We start from the raw sequence: 24630 nt of genomic DNA, 5'->3' as shown, positions 1-24630 counted from the left end.
GCTGTGGTGAACATGGGTATATAGCTGTCTTTGCAGCAAAATGATTCCATTTCTTTTGGATATATACTAAATGATTGCTGGATCACATAATAATTTCATTTTTGTGTTTCTGAAGAACTTCCATACCCTTTTCCGTAAAGACTGTCCTAATTTTCATTCCCAATATCAGTGCCCAGGGGTCTCTTTTCTCCACTTGCTCACTGACACTTGTTGCCTTTTTTCTTTTGGGTAATAGCCATTCTTACTTAAATTAGGTGATATTTCATTGTGTTTTAATTCGCATTTCCCTGATGATTAAGCATTTTTAAATATATATCTGTTGGTATGTAGAAAAGTCAGCTTAGGTCTACTGTCCATTTTAATTTGGTTATTTAGTTATTTGTAGTTAATTTCTTTGTGTTACTTACCTGTTTGGTTATTAACCCTTTTTTTACATTTCCCATTTATTTATTGTGTATATTTTCACTGAGGTCATAGGTGGACATCAGTTATCGTCCTCAGTTCTTTTCCACCTTATTTTTTTATGACAAGGTCTCTCACTGAACCTGAAACTCACCCAAACTGGGATTATAGACATACACTGACAAATTAGCCACACATATTTTTATACCTATGCTGGGATCCTAACTCAGGTCTTCATGCTTGTGTAACAAGCACTTTACAAATAGAGCCATCTCTTCATCACCTTAACTCCTCCTCAAATGCATAGCTTGAAATTCTTGTCTTCCATTCTTTAGGTTGTCTCTTTGTTGATTTTTTTAATTGGCTTTGTCGTGCAGAAGCTTTTTAGTTTGATAAAAGTCACACTTGTCTTAATTTGGGGTTTTTTTCCTATAGTTTTGGGATCTTGCTCAAAATGTCCTTGACCATGATAATGCCCTGAAGCATTACCCCTACATTTTCCACTAGTAATTTCATATTTACAGTTCTTAAATTTAATAAAATTTTTTTGTTCATGTCAGTTCATTTTCATAACTGATATGAGAAAGGGTTCTAGTTTCATTTTTCTGCATGTGACTATCGAACCTTCCCAGCAGTGTTATTGCATGCACACTGTCCTTTCTCCAAACATGTTCTTGGAACCTTTGTTGAAAATCAAGTGAATAGAAGAATGTGAGTTGTTTGTAAGCACTCTGTATTGTTCCATTGGTCTATGCAGTTGTTCATGCCATCGCCATGCTGTTTTGGGTACTGTAAAATTGTAGTACACCTTGAAATCCAGTAATACGCCACCTCCTGCTTTGTTCTTTTTACCTCCTTTGCTTTGACAAATTGGGGGTTTTGTGGCTCTATTTTTGTAACCTCTTCAGTTTCTTTTTTTACATTTTATTTATTTGCGTGTGTGTGTGTGTAAAGGCACGTGTGCCACAGTGCATGTATGGAGATCAGAAGACAACTTACAGAGTCAGTTCTGTCCTACCATGTGGGGTCTAGGAATCAAATTCATCATGAGGCTGGGCTGCAAGCACCCTCCCTACCTTAGCCATCTCACCGTCTCACCGTCTCACCGTCTCACCGTCTCACCATCTCCCCGTCTCCCCGTCTCCCCGTCTCACCGTCTCACCGTCTAACCATCTTACCATCTCACCAGCACACATTCCTTTCAGCAGTGCTTTATCATTGTCATTGAAAAGAGCTTTTACTTCTTTGCCAAATTTACTCCTAGGCATTTTATTATTTTTCGTAACTATTATAAATGACATTTCTCATTTGATTTCCATTTCAGATAATAGCATATAGCAATACTGATTTCTGTGTCAAATCTACATGTTCCGCATTATATAAAATATTCTCTCATTAAGAGTAGGAAACCTGGTATGTTCATACTAATTAAACAATGCTGCTGCCACATTAAAGAAAATAAGCATCTGGCACAGATCTGCTAACATTTGCTTGGTAACTGTCCGTAGTAGTTTCCTTTAATCACCACGTGTTTTTTTTTCTTTCTCACTGGTCAGTGTGCTTCACTGGTTGCACATTTCTAATTGACTGACCTGCATCTCAGAGCCACATGTGGACTCTGACTCAGATCATGAAGAATCTATAAAATAATACCAAAGAAAGAATCTCTAACCTTTTAATATAGCAAACAGCATTGCTTGTAATTTCAAGATTGTTTTCTCTAGTTGTCCAGTGAAGAATATCATTGGTATTTTCATAGGGATTTTATTGAACCCATAGTTGACTCCAGATATTGTGGACATTTTGACAATATCCACTATTCGAATCCCTGAGCACAAGGTTTCTTCCCAGTTTGTATGCCTATGTGCTCTCTATAATTTCTTCAATGTTTTATACTTCCCCCTGGTATTAATTTTTACCTTTTAATTAAATATATTCCTAGGAATTTTTTGTGGTGATGACAAACGGGATTGCTGCATGGATTTCTTTCCCAAGGATCAGCTGTTGCTGTATCATTAGGCTACTGAGTTTTGCAAACTGATTTTGTTTATTACATCTTCGCTGAATTTATTTTCTGGTAGGTTTTTGGCAAGGTCCTTGGGGCTTTCTCTGTATAGAACAGCATGCCATCTGCAAGTCATGACAGTGTGTCTCCCTCCTTTCCAATAAATGTCCTTTGTTTCTTTCTCTTGCCTGATTGGTGCACCTAAAACTTTCAGTATTGTGTTGAGTAAAGTGGTGAAGTTGGGCATCTTTGACTTTTTCCAGGTCTTCCATGACAAGATTTCTACTTTCCCCACTCAGCACTGTTAACTGTTGACTGTTTATGGCCTTTATTAAATATCGGCTTGTCAGTATTACCTTAAAAGCTACTTCTTTCATGAGGCATCTGATGTCCTCTGTAGACATGATGCCTAGCATTAGGTTTGTTTGGTGATATATTTATGATATTACTTCATCCAGATTTATTAATAACGAACATAAATCTGTGTGCTATATATACACTATTATGCTCAAAATGCATTATCCTCATTTTTTTTAACAAACGAAAAAGAGACCTAGGTTTCCGAAGTTCATATGGTAAACAAATTTGGCCCTAAACCCCAGGATCAAGGACCCATGCTCCCAGTCTTTGCAGGCTCTCATTGGCAGTGTGGTTTCTAGTCTTGTGAAGTTTATGTGGTGAATATTATCCCCATTCTGCACAGTAGGAAGTGGGAGGATTTTGTAGGTGGCTTTCCATTCCACACTAGTATTATTGTTTTGTAATTGTGTTTTATCTCATAATTTATATGTTCTATAGGCCTATATAGGATGTCTACTCCTTAGGGTTGGAAACTAAACATGAGTTTAAAAAAAAATGCAACCACATGCTAGAAATAAAAATAGGCTCCAAAGTGTTAAGAGTGTTTGGCAGTTATCCAGGGGAATGTTCCTTAATCACAAACTTTCTCTTGGTCATGATTTGATGTGCTTTATTTGCTGTCTATTTATCATTGGCAAATCCTGGATCTCAGAAACCAAATGTAGACTATTTGATGCAGACAAATAATGAAGCTTTTATGAGGAAACACCTGGGAGTTCCTTCACTACCTTGATCTCAACGTGTATGGCCCTAGTGTAGTTGAACAGAGGGTATGGACAACTTTGGGGTTGCCCAGACACTTCAGAGACCCTGCAGAGCTACTGAAGTGCATCTCAGGGCTTTGGATCCTCCCTCTGTTGCAATTGCTCAGTAATAGAACCCTGCTCCATTGCTTATCACTTTCTCTTTAGTGCACAGCACTGCCTTCTGACCTGGTTAAATATCCTTAGTGACTTCCCAAGATCCTGTGTCATGGTTCCTTTTGGAAGCATGCCCCCTAGGGCATTTTATAGTAATGATTTTGCTTCATACAGAAGTTAGATTAGGAATTTTGTTCCCCTCTTATTAAAGAGACAATTTCAGAATGTGATTTGCTTCCACAGTTATGTTAAGCAGATGATTGCTAAACACCAGCACAAACTAGATTGTTCTTCTATGAGGTGAAATCCATGCTAAGAAAATTTGGCAGTATGTGCTGGTCTTTTTCCAAAACAGACTCTCACATAATCTTCTCTTTACCCAGAACTGGCAAATTAATTACACCTGTATTAGATGTGGCGTAAAAAATATGGGGAGATGGTATACACTGTGATAAGTTCTCATTCCTTAATATGTTGACATTTCTTTTGTTGTTTGCTAATAACTGGTCACTGCCTTGCTTTTGATGACAGGTGACATAGCAAGCAAGAATTTGCTCCTCGATGAGTGCTGGGTTCCAAGCCCTACCTATTCCAAAGAGCTGTGTGACTTAGACATATTATTTTATCCATCCTGGGATTCAGTTTTCTCATCTGCAGAATGAAGATGAAAACATTGAGGGTGGTTGTCATGATTTAATCAGTTTATACAAATAGTGCATAAAGTGTTACCCATCCTACAGTGGCATTATATTGTTAATGTTCTGTATTTAAAACCTATCTTTGTGTCATAGTTAATTTATACAAGGTCTCAGTCACTTAAAACTGAAGTAAAATGAATAAATCGTATACGTTAGGATATTTTGTTTATGATGATTTTATTTTGTTTGGACTGTTGGAAGATTCTTATTAAATAGTTGCTCTTTATATCCGAGTTTTGAAGTCATTTTGCTTTGTTAAACAGCTGTAGAAATGTTAACACAGATTTAATCAAGCTTGGTGTTTCTAAAGTTTCAAAGAGTTATATTAATGCAGAATCAACTTCAACAGATGATTAAATAGAAGTATTGATTCAGGGGGCTGAAGAGATGCTCAGTGGTTAAGAGTACTGACTGCTCTTGCAGAGGACCTGGGTTCGATTCCCAGCACCCACGTGGCAGCTAACAATCGTTTGTAACTCTAGTTCCAGGGGATCTGACAACTTCTGATCTCTATGGGGAATTGCACAACACAGTACACTTAAATGCATGTGGGCAACACACTCAGACACATAAAATAAAAGTAATAAATAAAAAGCATTTTAAAAAAGAAGTACTAACTCAATTAGTGTGTATTATACCATAACAAGTAACTGGCATTGCCTGGGAGAAATTAGTATTTCCAAGTTTTTAAAATTCCTTAAGTGCCTATTTGAATTCTCACACAATAGAAACCAGTTTTGTTTTTCTAATTTGGTAAGAATGATATTTTAGCCTTCTTTCATTTGGCACCCATGAAAGCAATATTACTTGAACTCCCTTAGTATTTGCTTCTATTAAAACTTTAAAACGTAGCTGAGGAGATAGCTTAGTCAGTAAGGTGCTTTCCATGCAAGCATGAGGACCCAAGTTCAGTCTTCAAAATTTATATAAAAAGCTGAGTGTAGATGGGTGGGCATTTAATCCAATGTCTGAGAAGACAGAAGCTGGTAAGCCCCTGAGATTTGCTGGCCAGCCAGCTTAGTGGACCTGGCAAGTTATAGACCAGTGAAAGACCCTACCTCAAAAAATGAATGGTGTGTGAAGAACCACACCAAAGTTTGTTCTGTAGCCAACACACACACACAGACACACACAGACACACACACACACACACACACACTTGTTTTATATGATATATGATTAACCCCCTGTAAAGGGAGAAAATAAATCACAATGCTTGTATATTATTTTCTAATCCAGGAAAATTAACTAATTGGTTTGTGGGTTAGTAGAATCAAGTCATACAAATAGTAAGTTTTAAGTTGTAGAATGTTTACATGATAATCAGACCTTTAGTTCTGGTTGCTATGGTATTTCCAGAACTTTACAAATGAAATTTAATGAGATTGTTTTAGAAAACCAAATTCATATATTGAGGATAAAAATTTAATCCTCTCAATTCCTGATCACTCAAAATTAACCAAATATACACCATAGATAGAAAAATCTTTTTCTCAGGCTGGAGACATGTCTCAATGTTTTAGAGTACTGGCTGCTCTTGCAAAGGACCTGGGTCCAGTTCCCAGCACCCACATGGCTGCTAACAACTTTCTGTAACTCCAGTTCCAGGGAATCAAACATCCTCTTCTAGCATCTGAGGGTACTGCAAGCTCGAATGCATGCAGGCAAAACACCATACACATAAAATTAAAAACATTTTCTAAAAAAATTAAAATTATTTCATATCATTTAAACAATCAGTTGCCAGAAATTGCCAAGTCTTATATTGTTGCAAAAATGTATACCTAGGTGAAATTTCAGGCAAAAATTTAGGCTAAAATGCCCACTTTGTAAGGAAAAACCTCCTTAACATTTATGTACTATTTCATTCAGTAAATTTTCTCTATAAGCATATTATGTTCGTGAAATGTCTACTGAAGTCTTAGATGTGAATTCCTTACAAACTTTCTATATGCATACTGGTTTGTTAACATGAGTTTCTCACTTAGTTAATGTTCTTTTACTTTTTGTCATAAAACTTCAGTGAATTCTAAACAAATTTAAGCAGCAGCATGTACTGCACTGAACTCAGGTCTCTGTTTACCACAAGCAAGCACTTTCCCTGAGCTGTTCTCTTACGGGGTGGGTCCTATGGTTTTTAAAGAAATTCCTTGTTTTCTGTTTCTTCTTAGTTGATGGAGGTGATCTCTGTGTGACACTCACGGTTGCATGGCACAGCTCTGCATCCTTTTATTTCCTTTCGAGCTTATTCTCATCAACTCTGCTTTTATTTTTGCGTAATAAATGGTGACAAAGGACATTGCCATTGCTACATAGATTGAAATGAATGAAGTTATTTCTTCATAGCTTCACCTATGAATGAATCCCGCCTTATTTGGTTTTAGAGTCTACTTTTTGGGGTCAATGATCTATACCTATTTACCAGTGTGCATATTTTCAGTTTTCTCCTTAAATTTTCCTTAATTTACCCTAATAAGGAATGAAAGGCACATGTAGTGCAGCTCTCTGCTCCTTATTATACACCCAGAAACAATGATAATCATGAAGCATTTGGGTGCAGATACTAAAGAAACTTGTAACTGATGATTTGGCCTGGAAGCCATTTTTATAAAAGATTTCTTCAACTTACACAAAATAAAATTATACATTAGACTTATATAGGATGAAATTAGCCTGTTTATGAAAAGGTCTTCCTATAACAAATTGTAAAAGTAGGTCCATATAATAATGATTAAAAATCTAATTTTAAAAATTTGAAAACTAGAGTATTATTACTACTAATTAAATGAGGAATAGTTGTATTAGCCTTATATATTATGCTCCAGTAGTAGTAATGTACCTCTTTTAATAACTGTATAAATTTGAATTTATACTTTTTTCCTTAACACTTGAGGTTTATTAAATAGTTAAAACATAAGGTGCTTTGCCTTAATTAGAAACATACTAAAAATAAATCATGCAACTGTTTTTGGCTAGGAAGGGCTTTTCTGTTTAATAGGATGGAAAGGCGATGTATCTAACATGTGGCTTTTGTAGCGTAGCATTTCAGCCTAACTTTCCTCAGACATATTAAAAATTAATTGCTATGGATTTTGTTTGTATATGGGTTTCCATTAATCTGTGATCTGTATATTGAAATTCATTACATTTTACTGATTTATTTTATCAGGACAACAATAGGACATTTACATAAAATAAACAGATAATTTCTTACAATATCAACCTAGAAAATATTATTATAACTTTTTCATATTTCTTTCTCAGTTAGAGCAAAGATAAAGTTTTCCCATGTGTTTCCATCCATTATATATTTCTAGGGAGAATAGATCTTGATAAGAATATTTTAATCTGATAATTTTTAAATGACATTTTTATCAATGTCTGGCATTATGTTTTGATATTCCTATTATAATATACTCTCACTAGGTATAAAAAATAATTTGATTCTTAAGGTTGAGTCATATTCTTCATATTTCCATTCTGTTTTGATATTTGAAAGGTCTTTAATCTTATACTAAAAATCTACATAGTTCTGAAATGGAATTCTGGCAGATTTTATGTTGATCAAACATAGTTTATCAAACATTGCCTAATTCAAGAGGAAAATGACATATTTGCAAAATATATCAGCAGCCTAGGACTACATTCTGTGGTAACAGGTTGAATAGGCCTTATTGGAAATGCTGGAGACAGAAGTGTTCTTGACATAATTTTTTTCAGGTTTGGAATATTTGCATATACATAATAAGATATCTTGGGGATAAAACTGAAGTCTAAGCAAAAATAGTTTTATACACTATTTTTAGTGTGCCTGCCTATTGGCTATGACCTGTCATATGTGGTTGGTTGTAGAATAGTCTGCTTGTAGTGACACATCAGCCCCAAATATATGTTGGATGTTAGCGATTTTGTTTTGGAATAAAGAGCATTTAATCTTGGTAAAAGAAGTCTGACAACCTGGTAGAAAGTAGGCAAATAATGCTGATAACAGTTTTCAGAAAAGGAAAGAACGTGGAAATGTTTAAGAAGCCAAATTCACTCATAACTCTTAATAAAATAGTGCTGCTTCTCTTCTCAAAAACCAGTAAAGTCACAACTCATGAGTAAAGTATGACTCAGTAAATGCTGTTTTGGACCTAGGTCAGCAAGGATGGCTGCTCCTTTATAGACTGTAGAGTACTTTGCATCCTGTATGTTAATTGAACTTTACCAAAACCTTATGATATAAGTATAGCATTATATTTCCAGAAGAAAAAATATAGGCATGTTGCCTGTATTTACTCAATTAATGCTCAGATCAGTCCTAAGAAGTGGCTGTGTTACCACCTTCATTTGATGAAGGACAGGAAGAATCCTTAAGTTCCTTAAGATGCTTCACTATTTAAGAGTATAAGTATCTTCACTCTTACTTAAACTCTTTTGCCCAAACTTCATCCAATAATTTGAATTCATCTCCATTTGTCAAATGAAAGATATAAGATTCAGAGGTTTAACAACTAGTTTAAGATTATACTGCTGGTACTCGGTAGCATGCTTCCTTTGGTCATAAAGTAAGTTTTGAAGAAAGGAACAGAGAAAGACATTTTGATGACATTCCCTGTCCTGATACAAAACAGGAACACATCACAAGATGTGTGAGCTCTCCAAGAAAACAGTTGCAGTGAAAAGAATTTTTATAAAAATATTTCCTCTGTCCAGGTAGTGACCAACTAATTTGTTTTGCCCCAAAACTTCAATATGAAGTCTTAAGAAATTTTCAAGATGGCTGAATAAAAAACTGGTACTGAGTTAAAACCTGCCTGTGCTTTATGAAAATTTTCTGTTAGAAATTCTGAGCTACAGAATTCCAACTTTTCTGTGGGATGATCCAAAAACAGCAAACAGAAGGCATTAAATTTCTTGACAGTCGCAAGTGTCTACACGCATGCTATGCCATTCCTGTCCTTAGCTGCTTTTTGGTTTGTAGAGATCAGCATTAAAGCACTTTGATTTGCAACCTCGTATATTCCTCAGATTTTTTTTTAATGTAGAAAACAAAGGCAGAGTAATTTAAGACATGTGAGGTCTGTGCACTTTACCCCGCATTGATACAACTCTTAACTGAATATTTGTGTTTAGTCTGATTTTAGGACATTTACCTTGACAGTGTGCCTTCCGATGTGACAGACATTAGTGGGATTAAGATCCTGAGTTGTTTCTCTTGCTCTGTTCAGAAGCAGGTTGACACAAGTATTCTGACAAGAAGCAGAGAATGTGAAATAAATGTGATTATTAAATTAAGACAAGGCACGGCTCAGTGGGTTAAGCAATATTTAACCTTGTGTCTCCCATACTTGGATCTCACTCTAATCAACTTTGATGACAAACTCAGAAAAAAGTAACAGAATTATTTAATGACTTGCTTGAAAGCAGTGAAACTGAGTTAAAGAAATAAATGTGTGCACAAGTGAAGAGTCGGTGTGTTTATCTAGAGCTTTCCAGAGCTATCTTCACTCTCACCGAAGCTTCAGTAGCATGGCAGAGTGCAGTATGGATCAACATGGTCATTGGTGATGGATAGTTTTAGACTTCTATGTCATTTATGTCCATGCCATAGAGTAACAGTGGGTAGGCGAGAGATGGAGGTAAGCACACGTAATGTGTTTAAAGGTCTTCCTTTTTAAATTACAGCAAATTCCGTAAAGCTAGAAATGCAGAGTGATGAAGAGTGTGACAGGAAGCCCCTGAGCCACGAAGATGAGATCAGGGGCCATGATGAGGGGAGCAGCCTAGAAGACCCCCTAATTGAGAGCAGCGAGGTGGCTGACAACAGGAAAGTCCAGGAGCTTCAAGGCGAGGGAGGAATCCGGCTTCCGAATGGTAAACTGAAATGTGACGTCTGTGGCATGGTTTGCATTGGGCCCAATGTGCTTATGGTACATAAAAGGAGTCACACTGGTAAGCAGCTGAACGTATATCCCGATGACTGCCCATGGCATCTGATGTTGATATTACCTGACATCTATTCTCTTTCCTTTTTATTCAGGGGTGGCAATGTGAAGTTACCTTTTCAGAATTCTGCTAGTATTGGATTGCTGAAAAGCAGAGAGTAGCCTGGGTCTTGACTTCCAGCCTTCAAATCTGAATAGCATGTCAGAAAAGAAGTTTGGGATTCAGTTTCCACAGTTCTTAATATAGCAATAATATGATAAGGGTTCAAAAGGTATAGGAGAATTTCATTGGGTAATTTAATCATTTGGATTTCTATACATATTTTACCATGCCCATGGGCAGATAATATAGTTTGCTTCCTAAGATTTTATACTAAAAAAATGGCAGTCACACATTTAAGAAAGGATGACCATTTTTACTCTATTTAGTTAATGTCTCAAATATTATTTCTAGTCCATCTTTGCCTACCAGAGGTCTCTGTAGTGGGCAGGTACATTTCCTAGTTCAAGTTATGCTATCATCTTTTTGTACTTTTTAATTATAACTCTGGAAAAAGATAGGTAGGGTCAGATATGACTAAGGGTAGCAGATGTGTAGGTAGAAATGTGTAATTATAAAATTGGGTGAGGAAAAATCCTTTAGAAATTTAATATATGCTTTTAGGTATTGACAGACATATGAAGAGAAAGTATTAAGTTAATCTCTTCAAGTTTTTTGCTGGATGAAGGAAAGGAAGGGCCAAAGGGAAGGAGGAAGAAAGAGCTTGAGGGGGAGAGAGGAGGGAAGACAGGGAATAGTCCTTTAAAAAAAGAAAGTTAGTTGACTCTTTTACAAATGTTCAAGTTTAGCAAAGCCTGTTGGCATACCCATAATCCCAACACTTGGGAAATGGAGACAGGAGGATCAGAAGTCAAGGTCACCTTTAATTATATCAAAATTTGACATTCGCCGGGAGTGGTGGCACAGGCCTTTAATCCCAGCACTTGGGAGGCAGAGGCAGGCAGATCTCTGTGAGTTCAAGACCAGCCTGGTCTACATAGTGAGTTCCAGGCCAGTTGGGGTTACAGGGAGACCCTGTCTCAAAAAGACCCCCCCAAAAAAAAGTTTGACATTAACCTGTGCTACATAAGACTATCTAAAAATAAATAAATAAATAAAAGCACAACAAAAATATTTTGAAGTCTATATTAAAAAATTGTTAAGAGAGTATAGTCCTTACTAAAATATGGTAGAATTCTGTATCAGGATAGTAATAATTAATATGCTTAAAGTTTTAAAAGTGGTATTCATTTGGAAGAGTGAGAAATGACTCTGAAGAAAATTAATTGTAAAAGTTCACTTCTAAATAATCAAATAACTTTGTCTTTAAACAGGAGCTGTATAATTGCTTCAAAGCGTTTTTAACTCACACCTCTCACAAATGGAGTGATTTTTCCCTGTATCCCTTCCTTGGACAAAATTATCAGAGAAACTGGAAGCATGGCCTCCAGTTTGCTGGGCTAGTTTACTTTCAGTACACCATTATTGGTGTAGTAATATGTCAACAATTCATTGTGAGGCATGGCTTTAGACTATGGATGGAATTTTTAAATTACAATAAGAACTTGCATATTAAAATCAACCTCATAAACAATATGATCCACTTTCCCATGTATATATTTTTTCTAACAGAGACAATAGTATTTCTGCTCTTTGCTTTGTTATGAATATTTTGTTTAAAGAATATCATGTATTAAAAAGCATATTACAATGCAACTTTTCTCTTTTTAATGTCTTGGGAAAAGTTTTATCAAGTGCTGGTATCTAATTAAGAATAGGAAAAGTCTATAAAATTATTTAAATCTACTTTTTCATTTGTGCCCATGAAATAATTCGGGTTCATAAAGTGTGGACTATGGGTTGGAGAAATGACTCAACAGTAAAGAGCACTGACTGCTCTTGCAGAAGACCCAGATTTGTTTCCCAGCACCAACATGGTTGCTAACAACTCCAATTCCAGGGGATCCAACATCCTCTTCTGAAGTCTGTGGGCATTGCAGGACATGAGCTTAATAACATGCATGCAGACAATACACTTGTACAGATAAAATAAAAATAAAATATTTTATTAAAATGAGCTTACAAGCCAGGTGTGATGGCGCATGCCTTTAATCCCAGCACTTGGGAGGCAGAGGCCAGCCTGCTCTACATAGTGAGTTCCAGGACAGCTGGGGCTACCGAGAGACCCTGTCTCAAAAAGACAAAAAGGAAAAAAAAAAAAAAAATGAGCTTCTAAAGCTACATGTATGGTGTTGGAGTAAGTCTGCTAAAGAACTTAACTTCCATGCAACTATGTAACTTTCCTGTGACATGCTAAATTTCTTCAATTCCTTTACAGTTGAATTTCACTTACTGTTCATTGGAATGCTAAAATTTATATTAAAAAACTATTTTTGAAATATTTTTAATAAAACTTTGATGTTCTTAGTTAAGAAAATATAAAAACAAGAACATCCTTTCTTAAAAATTAGGGTTAATATTTCTCTGTGTCTGTTGTGAAATTCATGAGGATGGCTAGTTTTTACAATAATTCTAAGCTGACTATACTTGCCACTTAATATTTGCTTACAAATATGGAGTTGAATTGTTTAAATACTAAAAATTATCTAATAGGTATGGGGCATGTTTATAAACAGTAGCACACATTTGCATAAATCCTAGACTATGAGACTCACTCAGCAAGTATAGGCCAGGAGAACTGACCAAACAGCCATGTAAAGTACACTCACAGTACCACAAAGATTTTTGCCTATTGGAGTATTTTGAAAATTAGAATACCTTCTTCAGATCTGGGAGAGTTTTAATTTTAATAGGCATTCGTAGAAAAGCTTGGAATACCAACCATGCTTTTTTAGATGTGGTGTCTTAAACTAGCTTTTTTAAATATGTATTTCTGATGACTTGTTTTATCTTGGTGGGACATCATATTTTCAGTACTGTTTGATGACAGGTTATTCTAGTCAATAACCAAAAGTTTTCCCTGTAATATCAAGAATTACTGTCTTCTGTTAGGAAAAAAAAAAAAAAGAACTTCTCACTCTTAAAATGTTATTTGTAACTAAGTAAAAGGCACTGTTGAAAATCCTCTGCAAGACCTTTGGAAGTCTTTTTTGAGCATTTTTAGCTCATAGAATAATATAAAATTAACAGTGAAAACAATATAAAGCTTCCCACCTTATTCCAGTTACACAGAGTATCAGTGCTAATGCACTTTTCTTCATTTTCATTTTCTTTATACTCTACTAAAGTGCCAATTCCAGTGTCTTCCAATGGCCTGCTCTTGCTTCTTCAGCATCGGTACCTTAGTAAAACAATCCAGTAATATTGTCATCAGATACTCCAGGCACTCTACACTGAGATTAGAGGATGAAGAAAACAAATAGAGGTACAACTCAGTTCATGTGTTAACATGAATATATGAAAACATTAGAAATACAGAAAATACTTAATTTTGCTCCTCTTGAGATACAGTACTCTCCTCTTCATGACTAAGCATTCAGCACTGTGTTCTTTGCATTGCAGCATTGTGGAGCCTTTCTCTTATTCCAAGGCTTCCTCGTATTTCCAGTTGGATTTCCCGTCCAACACAGAAATACCATTGTGCCTTTGATTCGCAAAAGGAAGTTGATGCATATACGTTTGCTCTTCTATTGAATACTTAGATTCAGATTCTTAAGAATATATTTATGAAATTATATAAATTATTGAAATTTTGTCCATAATAAAAATGATGCAAAAGCTAATCTAGCAAATAACTAAAAATGAACCAGTAAATTGACAAGCTCAGTTTAAAAAAACTTAACCAGGCTGGGCTCTGGTGGAGCTCACCTGTGATCCTAGCACTTGAGAAACAGAAGTAGGAAAAATCAGGAAATCAGGTTACAGAGCAAGTTCAAGGGCAGTCTGAGCTACATAAGACTGTACATCAAAAAGCCATAAAACTGAAACAGAACCCACAATCAGCTTTAGAATAGAGGCAGAATACCATGAGCATATCCTACTTATTCTTCCAATTGTTAGTCCACACTTTTGTGCCTACCAGTGGGAAAATTAGCTATTCTGATTACCCACTCTGTTTTTGAATTGTAATTAGCAATGTGAGCAATAAATTTGTGGGGTCTTAAATTTTTATTTTATATATGAAGAACACAGTATTCTATATAAAGTGTTTACTTACTCACAAAGAGCTGATCCACTCCATTTGAGTTAAAGAACAAACTAAAATAATTCAGATGCATTGTTTAAAACCCCAATGACAGTATACCATTTGGGCCTTGTGTACTTTTTACCATATAAGTCTACACATAGCCTCATAATACACAGGCTGGGAAGTAGCCCGCCATTTTGAAAAGTAGAATCTGAATATTTTACTGAACTTTTAGTTACTGATTTTTTTAGTTGTTCTTAAGTTGCTGTGAATATATACTCTATATTGGAGTATTCCTAAAATATAGTTATATATACCAAAAGAAAAAAAGCTATCTGCTTTTATGCTCATCTTCAGTAGTAGTGTTATTGAAAGTTTCACTCTAATAGCAAGTAGCTGTAGTGTTGAATGCAGTAACTGTGTCGTTGAAATGATAATTGTCAGTTCATTGTAATCAAGATATTAAGAGCACTTACACAGATTTCAAACTAAAATTAGGAAAGCTCTACAGTTGTCAACCAAAAACAAAGAGCATCAGTCGATCAAGACTTAGTCTTAATTTACATCAGTATTTCTCGAAGTTTTATCTGGTTGAAATCAAAGAGCACAGTTGCTATAGAAAAGGCCTTCCAGGTTCATTTCATCATGTCTTGTTCTTTCCATCCCAGGGCCTTGGAAATATGCAAAGGCCTCCTCACTAGACTTCTGCTCGCTACCCAGCCGTGTTCTCAGGTGTACCTAGACTCTCCTTTCCCACTCTCTCTGACTCTTGCCTAGTGAAAAGCTTCAAAAACAGCCTAGATTTTGTAAATGTTAACACTAAATTACCCCATTATTAATCTCATAAAACTTAGATTAGTTTAAAAATTCTTTTGAAAAGGATTCCCTTTATTACTGTTTCCTTTTTAGACTAGCACTATTTTAAATAATGAATTAACTAACATGGATTAAAAATACCATAATTCAAACATTATAAATGGCTTAAGGACAATTTAAATCAGTTCATCACAAAGGCAAACATGTTTTAAAAATTTTTGTTCAGCATACCTGCTAATTTAATTCCTGTTAAAAGTTATTCCAGACTCATTTGTTACTTTTCTGGGAAACTTTACATAGAAAGATTCCAAGAGTCAAACCAAACAATTGAAATGAAAATATACTTCACATTCACTGTTTTCTTGTCAAAAGGTTAATTTGTTAAAAAAGTACCTGTCTTTCCTTTTATTATAAATTCCATGTTAAGGGTAGAGGATAATTATGATTTTTAAAGTTGCACTCTGTTATTTCCTGAGTGGGAAAAAAAATTCAAAGAATCAAGCTAAGTTGCATTTTTGTGTGTAAATAAAAAAAATATGAAAACTTAGGTTTAAAATTCAGGCATACTGCCATACACACCTGTAACTGCAGCACTTGGGCAGGCTAAGGCATCATACACAAGACCCATTTCAGTTAAGCATCAGATCAAAATTAGATTTTAAAACATTTATTATGTCATAATGTCAGATAAGGGGTTTTAGAATTACCAAATGCATCAAACTAGTTAAATAAAATACAGTTTAAGCTAACTTTAATACGATGACTTTTTTCAGCATAATATAGGAACTTTTGTAAACTTAGTTCTAACAGCTTAATAGTTTGTAAGGAAAGCACTTAACTTTTACTGTCCTCACAGATTGTACTTTTTGGTATATACATCATTAACTTTCAAAAGCAAATTACAGAATCTAGTATGTGCCTGATCTTATCTATTTTTATTTTCTTCAGGTTTTATAACAAAATATATGATAGAATATGCAGTGGTTGCCACCAGAGCCTGATGACAATTCATCGGTTTTAATCCCTAGCCTCCTTCTAAAGTAGAAACACTTTGTTTGCATTATATTATAGGCCAAATATATATATGTGTGTGTGTGTGTGTATATATATATATATATATATGTTTCACTTTACTATTACTATGAAAGATAGTAAAGGTACAGAAAATAAGACAAGTCAATGTACATTCTATTAAAAACTATAGAAATTATAATTATCGTGTAATCTCAAATGCAGAAAAGGTTCAGTTCAACTAAAAGGAAGTGTTTAATTTTGCTAAACTTTGAGTTTTAGGATGAGATCTTTTTACTAATTTTTATATGTTAGTTTATCGTTTATTTCATGTCTGTGCTTAGAGATGGGCAAATTTAAAGTAAGAATATTTTCTTCATAGTTTGATAATATTATCCTACTTGCCGTTTTACTGACTCACTGCCTATGTGTTTTTATGTTTAATGACATTAGTGTCTACCAGTTGATGCCAATAAACTTAACTGAGAATTCAGGCTTAAAGAATTCTATAACAGATCCACCAATAGGAGAAATGTGAAAAGATTCCTGTCAAACAGATGGATTTTCATAAAATAAAGAGAATATGCAAAATCTACATAGATAATTTTCCATGGATTTTCCCATGTATACCAAGAGTTTTTGCCAAAAGTTTCGTTTTTGTGAACAAAAGAATAAAGCTAGTGTGGTTATATTTGGAGGTTGTACTAATGAGCTTTGAAAGCTTGTTCGTTTTTTCTGCCTATTTTAGTCCTCTTGCTGACCAGATTCAGTCCTGAATGTATTAGATACTTTGATATTCTGACTTCTATGTCTTCATTCATAACTTGAAATCGATCTTCCTAATTATTGTCATTGCAAGGGTTTAGTGCTGTGTGGCGGCAATCAGGTGAGCAATGGCGCCTAGCTGTTCAGTTACTGGTAAATGCCCTTTTTGGTGCTCTTTTCAATCAGTAACAAGAAGCTTGTCAAGTTTATATTAAATAGGAAATGACTATTTGACCTAACGTGTGAGCCTTTAGTATTAACAGAGCACACTGTAACAGAAAGCAAAGGTTTGATTTATGTGGGAGGTGAACCTGGTGAACAGAGAGAGTTGACTGAGGTTAATGGTGGATGGCAAGCCCAGCCAATCACTTGCAATAACCTACTTGATCTTTCCCACTCTGTCTGCAGGTGAGCGCCCCTTCCACTGTAACCAGTGTGGAGCTTCCTTTACTCAGAAGGGCAACCTTCTGAGACACATAAAGTTACACTCTGGAGAGAAGCCGTTCAAATGTCCTTTCTGTAGCTATGCTTGTAGAAGAAGGGACGCCCTCACAGGACACCTCAGGACCCACTCTGGTAAGTGTCACAAGTTAAAGCTAAAAGATGAGAATTCAAGAATGTGTTAGAGCATTTCATTCAGTAGTGTAAAGCTTTTGTTTAGGACTAGGAACAACCAGGTTTTTTGTTTTTTTTTTTTTTGTGTGTGTGTGTGTGTGTGTGTGTGTATTAAAAATTGGCAACTTCTATAGGATGCATATGGGTCTTTTATAGATTAATAGACTTGGAAAAAAGGGGCACTGCTAACTAATGAGTGTCTTATCAGGATATTAGAATAAAGAACAGCTGCAACGTAAATTTTCTAGAAATATTTAGTGTTATAGTTATTAAAACAGTGTTTATGGTTAATCCAAGAAACTGAAGACCTTGTGAAATATCAGACATCCTTTCTAGAGTCAACTAGAAAAGAAATGCAAACTGTAATTATTTTTTAACCAGTGCAATACTCAGGCTTGGACTTCAGTGAGAAATCAAATATTGTTACTTTTAAATTTAAAAATACTGTACTCACTAGAAAGTTGACTCTTGCAGTAATTTATTTCACTTTAACTCTCCTTGTGTTGCTAACTTTCAAAGTAGTCACTGGGAAAATTTTTCTGCTTCAAAAATGACTTAATAATCTAGAATGTTTGATTTTTAAATACAAGAATATAAATAGATAGAAGTAAAAGAATGATGAGAAATCTGAATGAATCTCATCTGATTTTAGCATGAATTGCCATTATTGAGAAATTAAAGGTGTAAAGAGTAATATAAATACACTTAAGTCAGTTTAAATGCTTTTCTCTAATGACATTAATTTTAATAAGAAGCCATGTGAAAACAACATTTTCATACACATTAATAAGTGTTACTGAGTGCTTGCATTACCCTTCTTTACATTTTTCTTGCTCTACTTAAGGCTGAACTTAATTTTTAATATAAATGTAAATTATAGAAAACTATTTTAAACATTAACTCTTAAATTTGGGCAGTTATAAATGTTAAATTAGTGTGCATATTAAAACAAACTATTTGAAGTATTCTAAGTATATTTTACTTTCCTTCCTAACTTAATATTAATTTATATTATATTTTATTTTAAAATTATGTTGCTCTAGTTATCACCTAAAGTGGTATCATTTTGTATCCTAAGTATGTCAAAGTATCGTATGTTAAAAAGCATTTTTAAGAGATTATAGATATTTCCTTCAGCTATCTATACATTCCGACTTATTAAGCTAGTTTAAACAGAGCCAGGCGCAGTGGCCCAACACTGTGGAGGCAAAGGCAGGTGGACCTCCGTGAGATGGAGGCCAGCCTACTCTGCACAGTTAATTCCAAGTGAGCTGAGGCTACAGAGGGACACTGTCACAAAAAAAATAAAAAGCAAAACAAATAACAATAACAAAAATTATGTGACTGAACTGATTAAGGAATAGATAGCCCTTATGTTTTCATGAAAATGTATTTTGTTGGGGCTGGAGAGATGGCTCAGTGGTTAAGAACACTGATTGTTCTTGCAGAAGACACAGGTTCGAATCCCAGCACCCATATGGTAGCTAACAACTGTCCGTAACTCCAGCCCCAGGGGATCCGACAGCCTCTTCTGACCTCCGCGGGCGTTGCACAACACGGGGCACTTACTCCATGCAGGCAATACACTCATACACATAAAAATAAATAAAATTTAAAAAAAGAAAATGTATTTTGTCTCACCTTCATATATAATAATTTTAAAATTCTACTTCATTCTTCACAAAACTATGTCTATTATTACCATGGTTTCCTGTAATATATTAGCTTCTTGATCTTCATAAATAAAGACACAGTCCTTATAACTCTTATTCTGTTATTTCGCAACTGTGTATACCTAATTGTGGTTTCTGCAGATAAACCAGTAGCGTACAGGAACTGGTTTGACTAAGAAAGTTTAATGTAGTGACTACAGGGAGATGCCCCATGTACTACATCTTCAAGGATGATTCGAGTCAGCAACACTAACTAAAATATAAGATATTAGCCATTATCAATCTTCACAATAACTAAAACAGTGTCTGTGCTTCTCTCACTGGTCAGAAGCTCAAAATGTTTATGTAGCTTTTTCTTCCCACTCACTCCCATCTTCCCTGGCTTGTACTCTAGCACCTGGCTAGACAAGGTTCCTTATCCGAGTAGTGAGCCAAGCCTTAATTCCTGAAAGTTATATATCTTTGGAGATCCCATCTTTCTTGATTTACTGCAGTTTTCAGTAACCAGTATTTATCAAATAGGTGTTTTGAAGAGATGCCACCATAATTCTCAATGTTCCAAACATAGTTCTTGCCCCCATTGTACAGAAACAACCTAAAACTAACTCAGCTTTGGAGAATTTTGACCTCAGCCAGGGTGGTCGATAAATTAGCTGCTGGAGAGCAGGGGGTCAATGTGCCCGAATCCAGAGTTTCTATCCTTGTTCCTGTTTTCACTTTGTACATGGGTCCATTGAGCAGATACCAGAATGGTAAGGTAAGCATTGATGCCCATAAGATACCTTACTTTGTCTGGATTACTAAGGGCCTTGTCCACAGTGGATGCTTTTAAGGAATTAATGTAGGTACCATATTATATTTTGTATCAATTCTGCAAGATGCATCTATATAACTCTCCCTAAACCTTTGTCATTAATCTTCTAGTTGTTGGCCATATGGCCATGCCGAACGTCATAACCTCAGACAGTCTCTTCTTGCACTCAAAGTGTACAGTCAAGAGTGCTAGGTGAAATCCAGGCTGCTAAGGAATCTCTTTTCCCCATCTCAAAACTACCTTCTCTCAATTGGGGCTGAAAGCACCATAGTCATCGCTAGCACCAAGCACTATACAATCTGTTTTCAAACTGGACTTACACACTATTTCCTTCTCCATTAGCTGGTCATTGAGAACATCCCACAAGGTGATTGATGGACTGAAGGGGACAGATTGAGTAGCAGCAGAGCAGTTACCATGGGCACCTCATCATTGCTCATGAAACATGTTTGGCTTCACGAACTGCCTCATCTCAGTTCCGTTTAGCAGAAATGCTCATGTATCCCTCTTATGCCATGATAGAACAAACGGGGTAACACCTAGTTCATAGGGTATAATTTGGGCCTCTTCATTATTTGGAGCTCTGTATCCTAGTATTCAGTCATAATTAGCATTATTAGCAAATTAAGAGCTGCTTTTAAAACAGGGAATAGCTATTGGTAGATCTAGGTTCTTTATGACAAAACCATTAGAGATTGGCACTCTGAGAGGTGTCACATGGTGCCTCTACTCACCACAGGCCTTTCCAAAAATAGTTGCTTGTGCTGGATCTTTAAGCCAAGGGTACAGGGTACCTTTCACCATGGCAGGTATGTTGCAAGTTCTTTCCTGTTCCAAGCTCCTCTCACAACTAGCAGCCTGGCTTACTTCCAGCAGAGAAATAGACTCAAATGCAGTCTCTGCTGTTTCCAGAATCTATATCACCCAGATATTGAGCCTTGTTCTTCCTGATGAAAATTATGAGGAGTAGCAATTTATCACAAGACAGAGAAGCTCTATTGCAGCCCGGACCCCATGGGCTTGTAATATTTCACCAGTGCAGAAAGTCCTTGAGGTCTCCAGGAGTTTATCCACTTTCCTCTAGCATTTATCTTGGGACACATCTTGGCTGTTTACTCCTTCCTGTTCGTCAAGTCCAGCTGGTGTAATGTCATGAATGCAACTGTCCAGCTTGTTTCATGGTGTGCTCAGATGAGGAGTTCTCCAGACTCTATGGTTGTGAGCAGAACAGAGTTAGTAAGGTAAGATAGTGAAAGTATGTTGTCCTGCAGTGTGGAAGTCAGCTGCTTGTGATTATCTTTGTTGATAGGAACTGTTTTACAAAGAAGTCAAATTAGCTCTCTACCTGAGGGCCCTGGTATGTTAAAATGTTTCAGTTAAGATTCAGTTAGCGTGGCGCTTGCACCTGTCATTGTGCTGTGGTTAAATCTGCACTCATGCACGGATCCATCTATGTCATGCATTATCATAATAAGCAGTTTAAATGGTATTTGACATGAATACCTCTTTCAGATTTCTGGAGGTCTCACTAGCTTCTGTAACTCACCTGGAGATGCATTATTTAGCCCTGTCATTGGTCAGTGACCAAAAACTATTAGTTTGGATATTGCTTACTTTATTTAGCAGTACAATTCCATAACCCTTCAAATCAGATTTTGGAACTAGTCTTTAACCATATTTGCCCTAGGCTTAGGTAAACAAAGGTCATTTAAAGCAGATAAATGTTCTCAGGTTCCACCTTCCTTCAACTGGAGCATTCAGGGTGTTCATTTTGTCCTTTCATTTTGTATATCCCTTAGGGCCATTGGAATTAGCCAAGTCACACCGTGAACTTGACTCTACACGTTGCTGTAGCTGTATTAGCATGTAATTGCCATAGCTTCCCAAGTCTTACCCTGTGTCACACTTCATTCTATCTAGGGCTCACCAGTAATCACATTGTCCTACTTTGCTTTGCTGAGAGAAAACCCTCTGACCAAAAACAATTAGGGACAGCAAGGGTTTATTTCATTCCACAGCTGACAGTCCATCATTGAGGAAAGCCAAGACAGGAACTCAAACCAGGAGCTTGACAGAAACCACAGAAGAATTCTGCTTACTAGCTTGGGACTAGTTTGTGCTCAACCAGCTTTCTTCCCTCCCTCCTTCCCTCCCTCCTTCCTTCCTTCCTTCCCTCCCTCCTTCCTTCCTTCCCTCCCTCCTTTCTTCCTTCCTTCCCTCCTTCTTCCCTCCTTCCTTCCTTCTTTCCCTCCCTCCTTCCCTCCTTCCTTCCCTCCTTCCTTCCTTCCCTTCCTTCCTTCCTTCCCTCCATCCCTCCTACCTTCCCCTCCATCCCTCCTTCCTTCCCTCCATCCCTCCTTCCTTCCTTCCCTCCTTCCCTCCTTCCTTCCCTCCTTCCTTCCCTCTTTCCTTCCTTTCTTCCTTTCTCTTCCTTCTTTTTCTTTTTTAATTGATTTTTTTCTGCATTTCATACAATACATCCTAATCATATTTAGACCCCCTCCTCTATCTGCACCCTCCCACCCCCCGTGGATTTCATGCATTCTGTCATATATATTAAGGCCTATCAAGTCAAGTTTGTGTCCCTTGATATGAGGTCATCCAATGCAGCCTGGTCAAACTATCTCGTGTCACCCCCTTAAAGAAGAACAATTCTCACCCAGCAGTGATCAAAACTCTGTTTCCTTGTGGTCATACACCGCCGCTGGCTCTTACAATCTTTCCCTGAGCCCTGGGTGGCAGAGGTTTAATATAGGAGTCCAATCCAGGGACACACGCTGCAGTCTCTTATTCTCTAATTTGGGCCAGTTGTGGCTTTCTGTGTTGTTCACCTTCTGTTGAATGAGGAAGCCTCACTGGCGAAGGTTGAAAGCTGCATTAATATTTTCTCTGCCTCCTGTTCCACTGTGTACCTTGAGCCTTAGGTGTAGAGTTACAGTGTAGATGTGTCACTTAGCAGTGGGCATCTTACAGAAACTTATTCTCTGCATTTGATCAGTTGTGGAACTCTGTAATAGTCTCCATCTGTTGCTAAAGAAACTTCTTTGATGAGTGATGAGAGGTAACTTGTCTGTAAATATAAAAATCCATATTTAGCATACGGTAAGAAATTACATTTGTCTAGGGATATAACAGACATATGTTTTTCTCTAGATCTATAACTTCTCAACCATGTATGTTTGGTTATGTTTACAGTACCACACATGAGCCCCCTCCCACTGAGCAGGCTTTAAGTCCAATTACATAGCGTTGATTATCCCCAAGATAAAAGTGCCACCACTACATTGATAGAGATAGTTTGCTGTGCCAGTCATTGTTGTGGTTATTAAACTTTATAGCTGGGTTGGATCATTGATTGATCTTCCCCCTTAGCAGTTTGCATAGCATCCTCTGAAAGCTCATCTTCAAGGAGGAGCCTTCTAGGTTGGTTCCAGCTCAATGCCTCCAGGCCAGTCTGTTGGAGGAAATTCCTCAATGTTACTCATCTCAGCATATCAAGTTGACAACTAGGACTAGCCATCACAACTATCAACTCTGCAGTAACAAGCCTGTCCAGCTCTGTCCAACTCTTTTCAAGCCTGAGCAATACAATCATTGCAGAATTCCATTTGGCTGTCAGAGCCTTAGATCAGTCTTGCTGCCTGTAACTCTTGATGTTCAATGGTTATGACTACAAAGCAATGAAACTCTCAGCTGGGGTCAGATTGGGGAGCATCCATTAAAAGACAGATATGCAAGAGGACCGGTTAGACATGAGGGAAGCCAACAAGAATGTTGAAGGGCTTAGGCTAACTATTGCAGGGAGGCATCACTAACTCTAGTCTGAAGGGTACGAGGACTAAATGATGCTAGAATTAAGGAGTGAGGTCTTGAGCACTGACTGTGAGTGGAGGAACACAGCCCCTGCCTGCCAGGGTGTGACCCTCAAGTCTCACTTTCCTGCTGGTACCTCCCCTTGACTAACCTTAAACAGAAGTAAGGACAAGGAAATCTGTTGAAGAAACAATAGAAATTAGCTTTCTGCAGGAACAGGGCAAAAAATATGACAAAATGGCCAAGGAACCCAAACAGATTAACTAAAATTTAAGAAGTAGTAGTTTAAAATCATTTTAAATCTAATTTCTCTTCATGAATATTATTATTGAGAGAAAGTATTTTGCTGCACCTTGTCTCTGGGTAACACCTGTCCATTGTTGTATTGTATTTAGTAATTACAGTGGATGTTAGTACCACAATTCTGCTTCTTGTATTATAGACTTGACACTTTGCTGATTTCTGTTAGTAGTTGATAAAAAATGGATCCAGTATTGGTGAACATTATGTATTTCTGTCATACATATTACAGTTTAAAAAATGGAAAAACTGGGGCTAGAGAGATGGCTCAGTGGTTAAGAGCACTAATTGCTCTTGCAGAGGACCCGGCTTCGATTCCCAGCACCCACATGGCATCTATGAACCGTCCTTAACTCAGTTCCAGGGGAATCTGAAGCCCTC

The 24630-nt window shown here is 36.5% G+C and overlaps 1 protein-coding gene across 7 annotated transcripts in view; it reads left to right on the top strand.

The window, feature by feature from the left end:
• Positions 1 to 24630, top strand: part of Ikzf2 (IKAROS family zinc finger 2) — a 148775-nt gene that overhangs the window by 88967 nt on the left and 35178 nt on the right. For 4 of the 7 annotated variants that reach the window (XM_029569940.1, XM_008846249.3, XM_029569938.1 and 1 more), the window contains 2 exons: positions 9996 to 10262; positions 17443 to 17610. In XM_029569940.1, the coding sequence (XP_029425800.1) occupies positions 9996 to 10262; positions 17443 to 17610 (435 nt within the window). The remainder of the gene's footprint in view (positions 1 to 9995; positions 10263 to 17442; positions 17611 to 24630) is intronic. The other 3 variants (XM_008846250.2, XM_029569941.1, XM_029569942.1) reach the window with 2 other exon arrangements.

The sequence above is a fragment of the Nannospalax galili genome, unplaced genomic scaffold (assembly GCF_000622305.1).
Source record: "Nannospalax galili isolate Female #2095 unplaced genomic scaffold, S.galili_v1.0 scaffold281, whole genome shotgun sequence".
Lineage (NCBI taxonomy): Eukaryota > Metazoa > Chordata > Mammalia > Rodentia > Spalacidae > Nannospalax > Nannospalax galili.
Note: the sequence above shows the minus strand (reverse complement) of the source record. Positions and strands in the feature narration are given on the sequence as shown.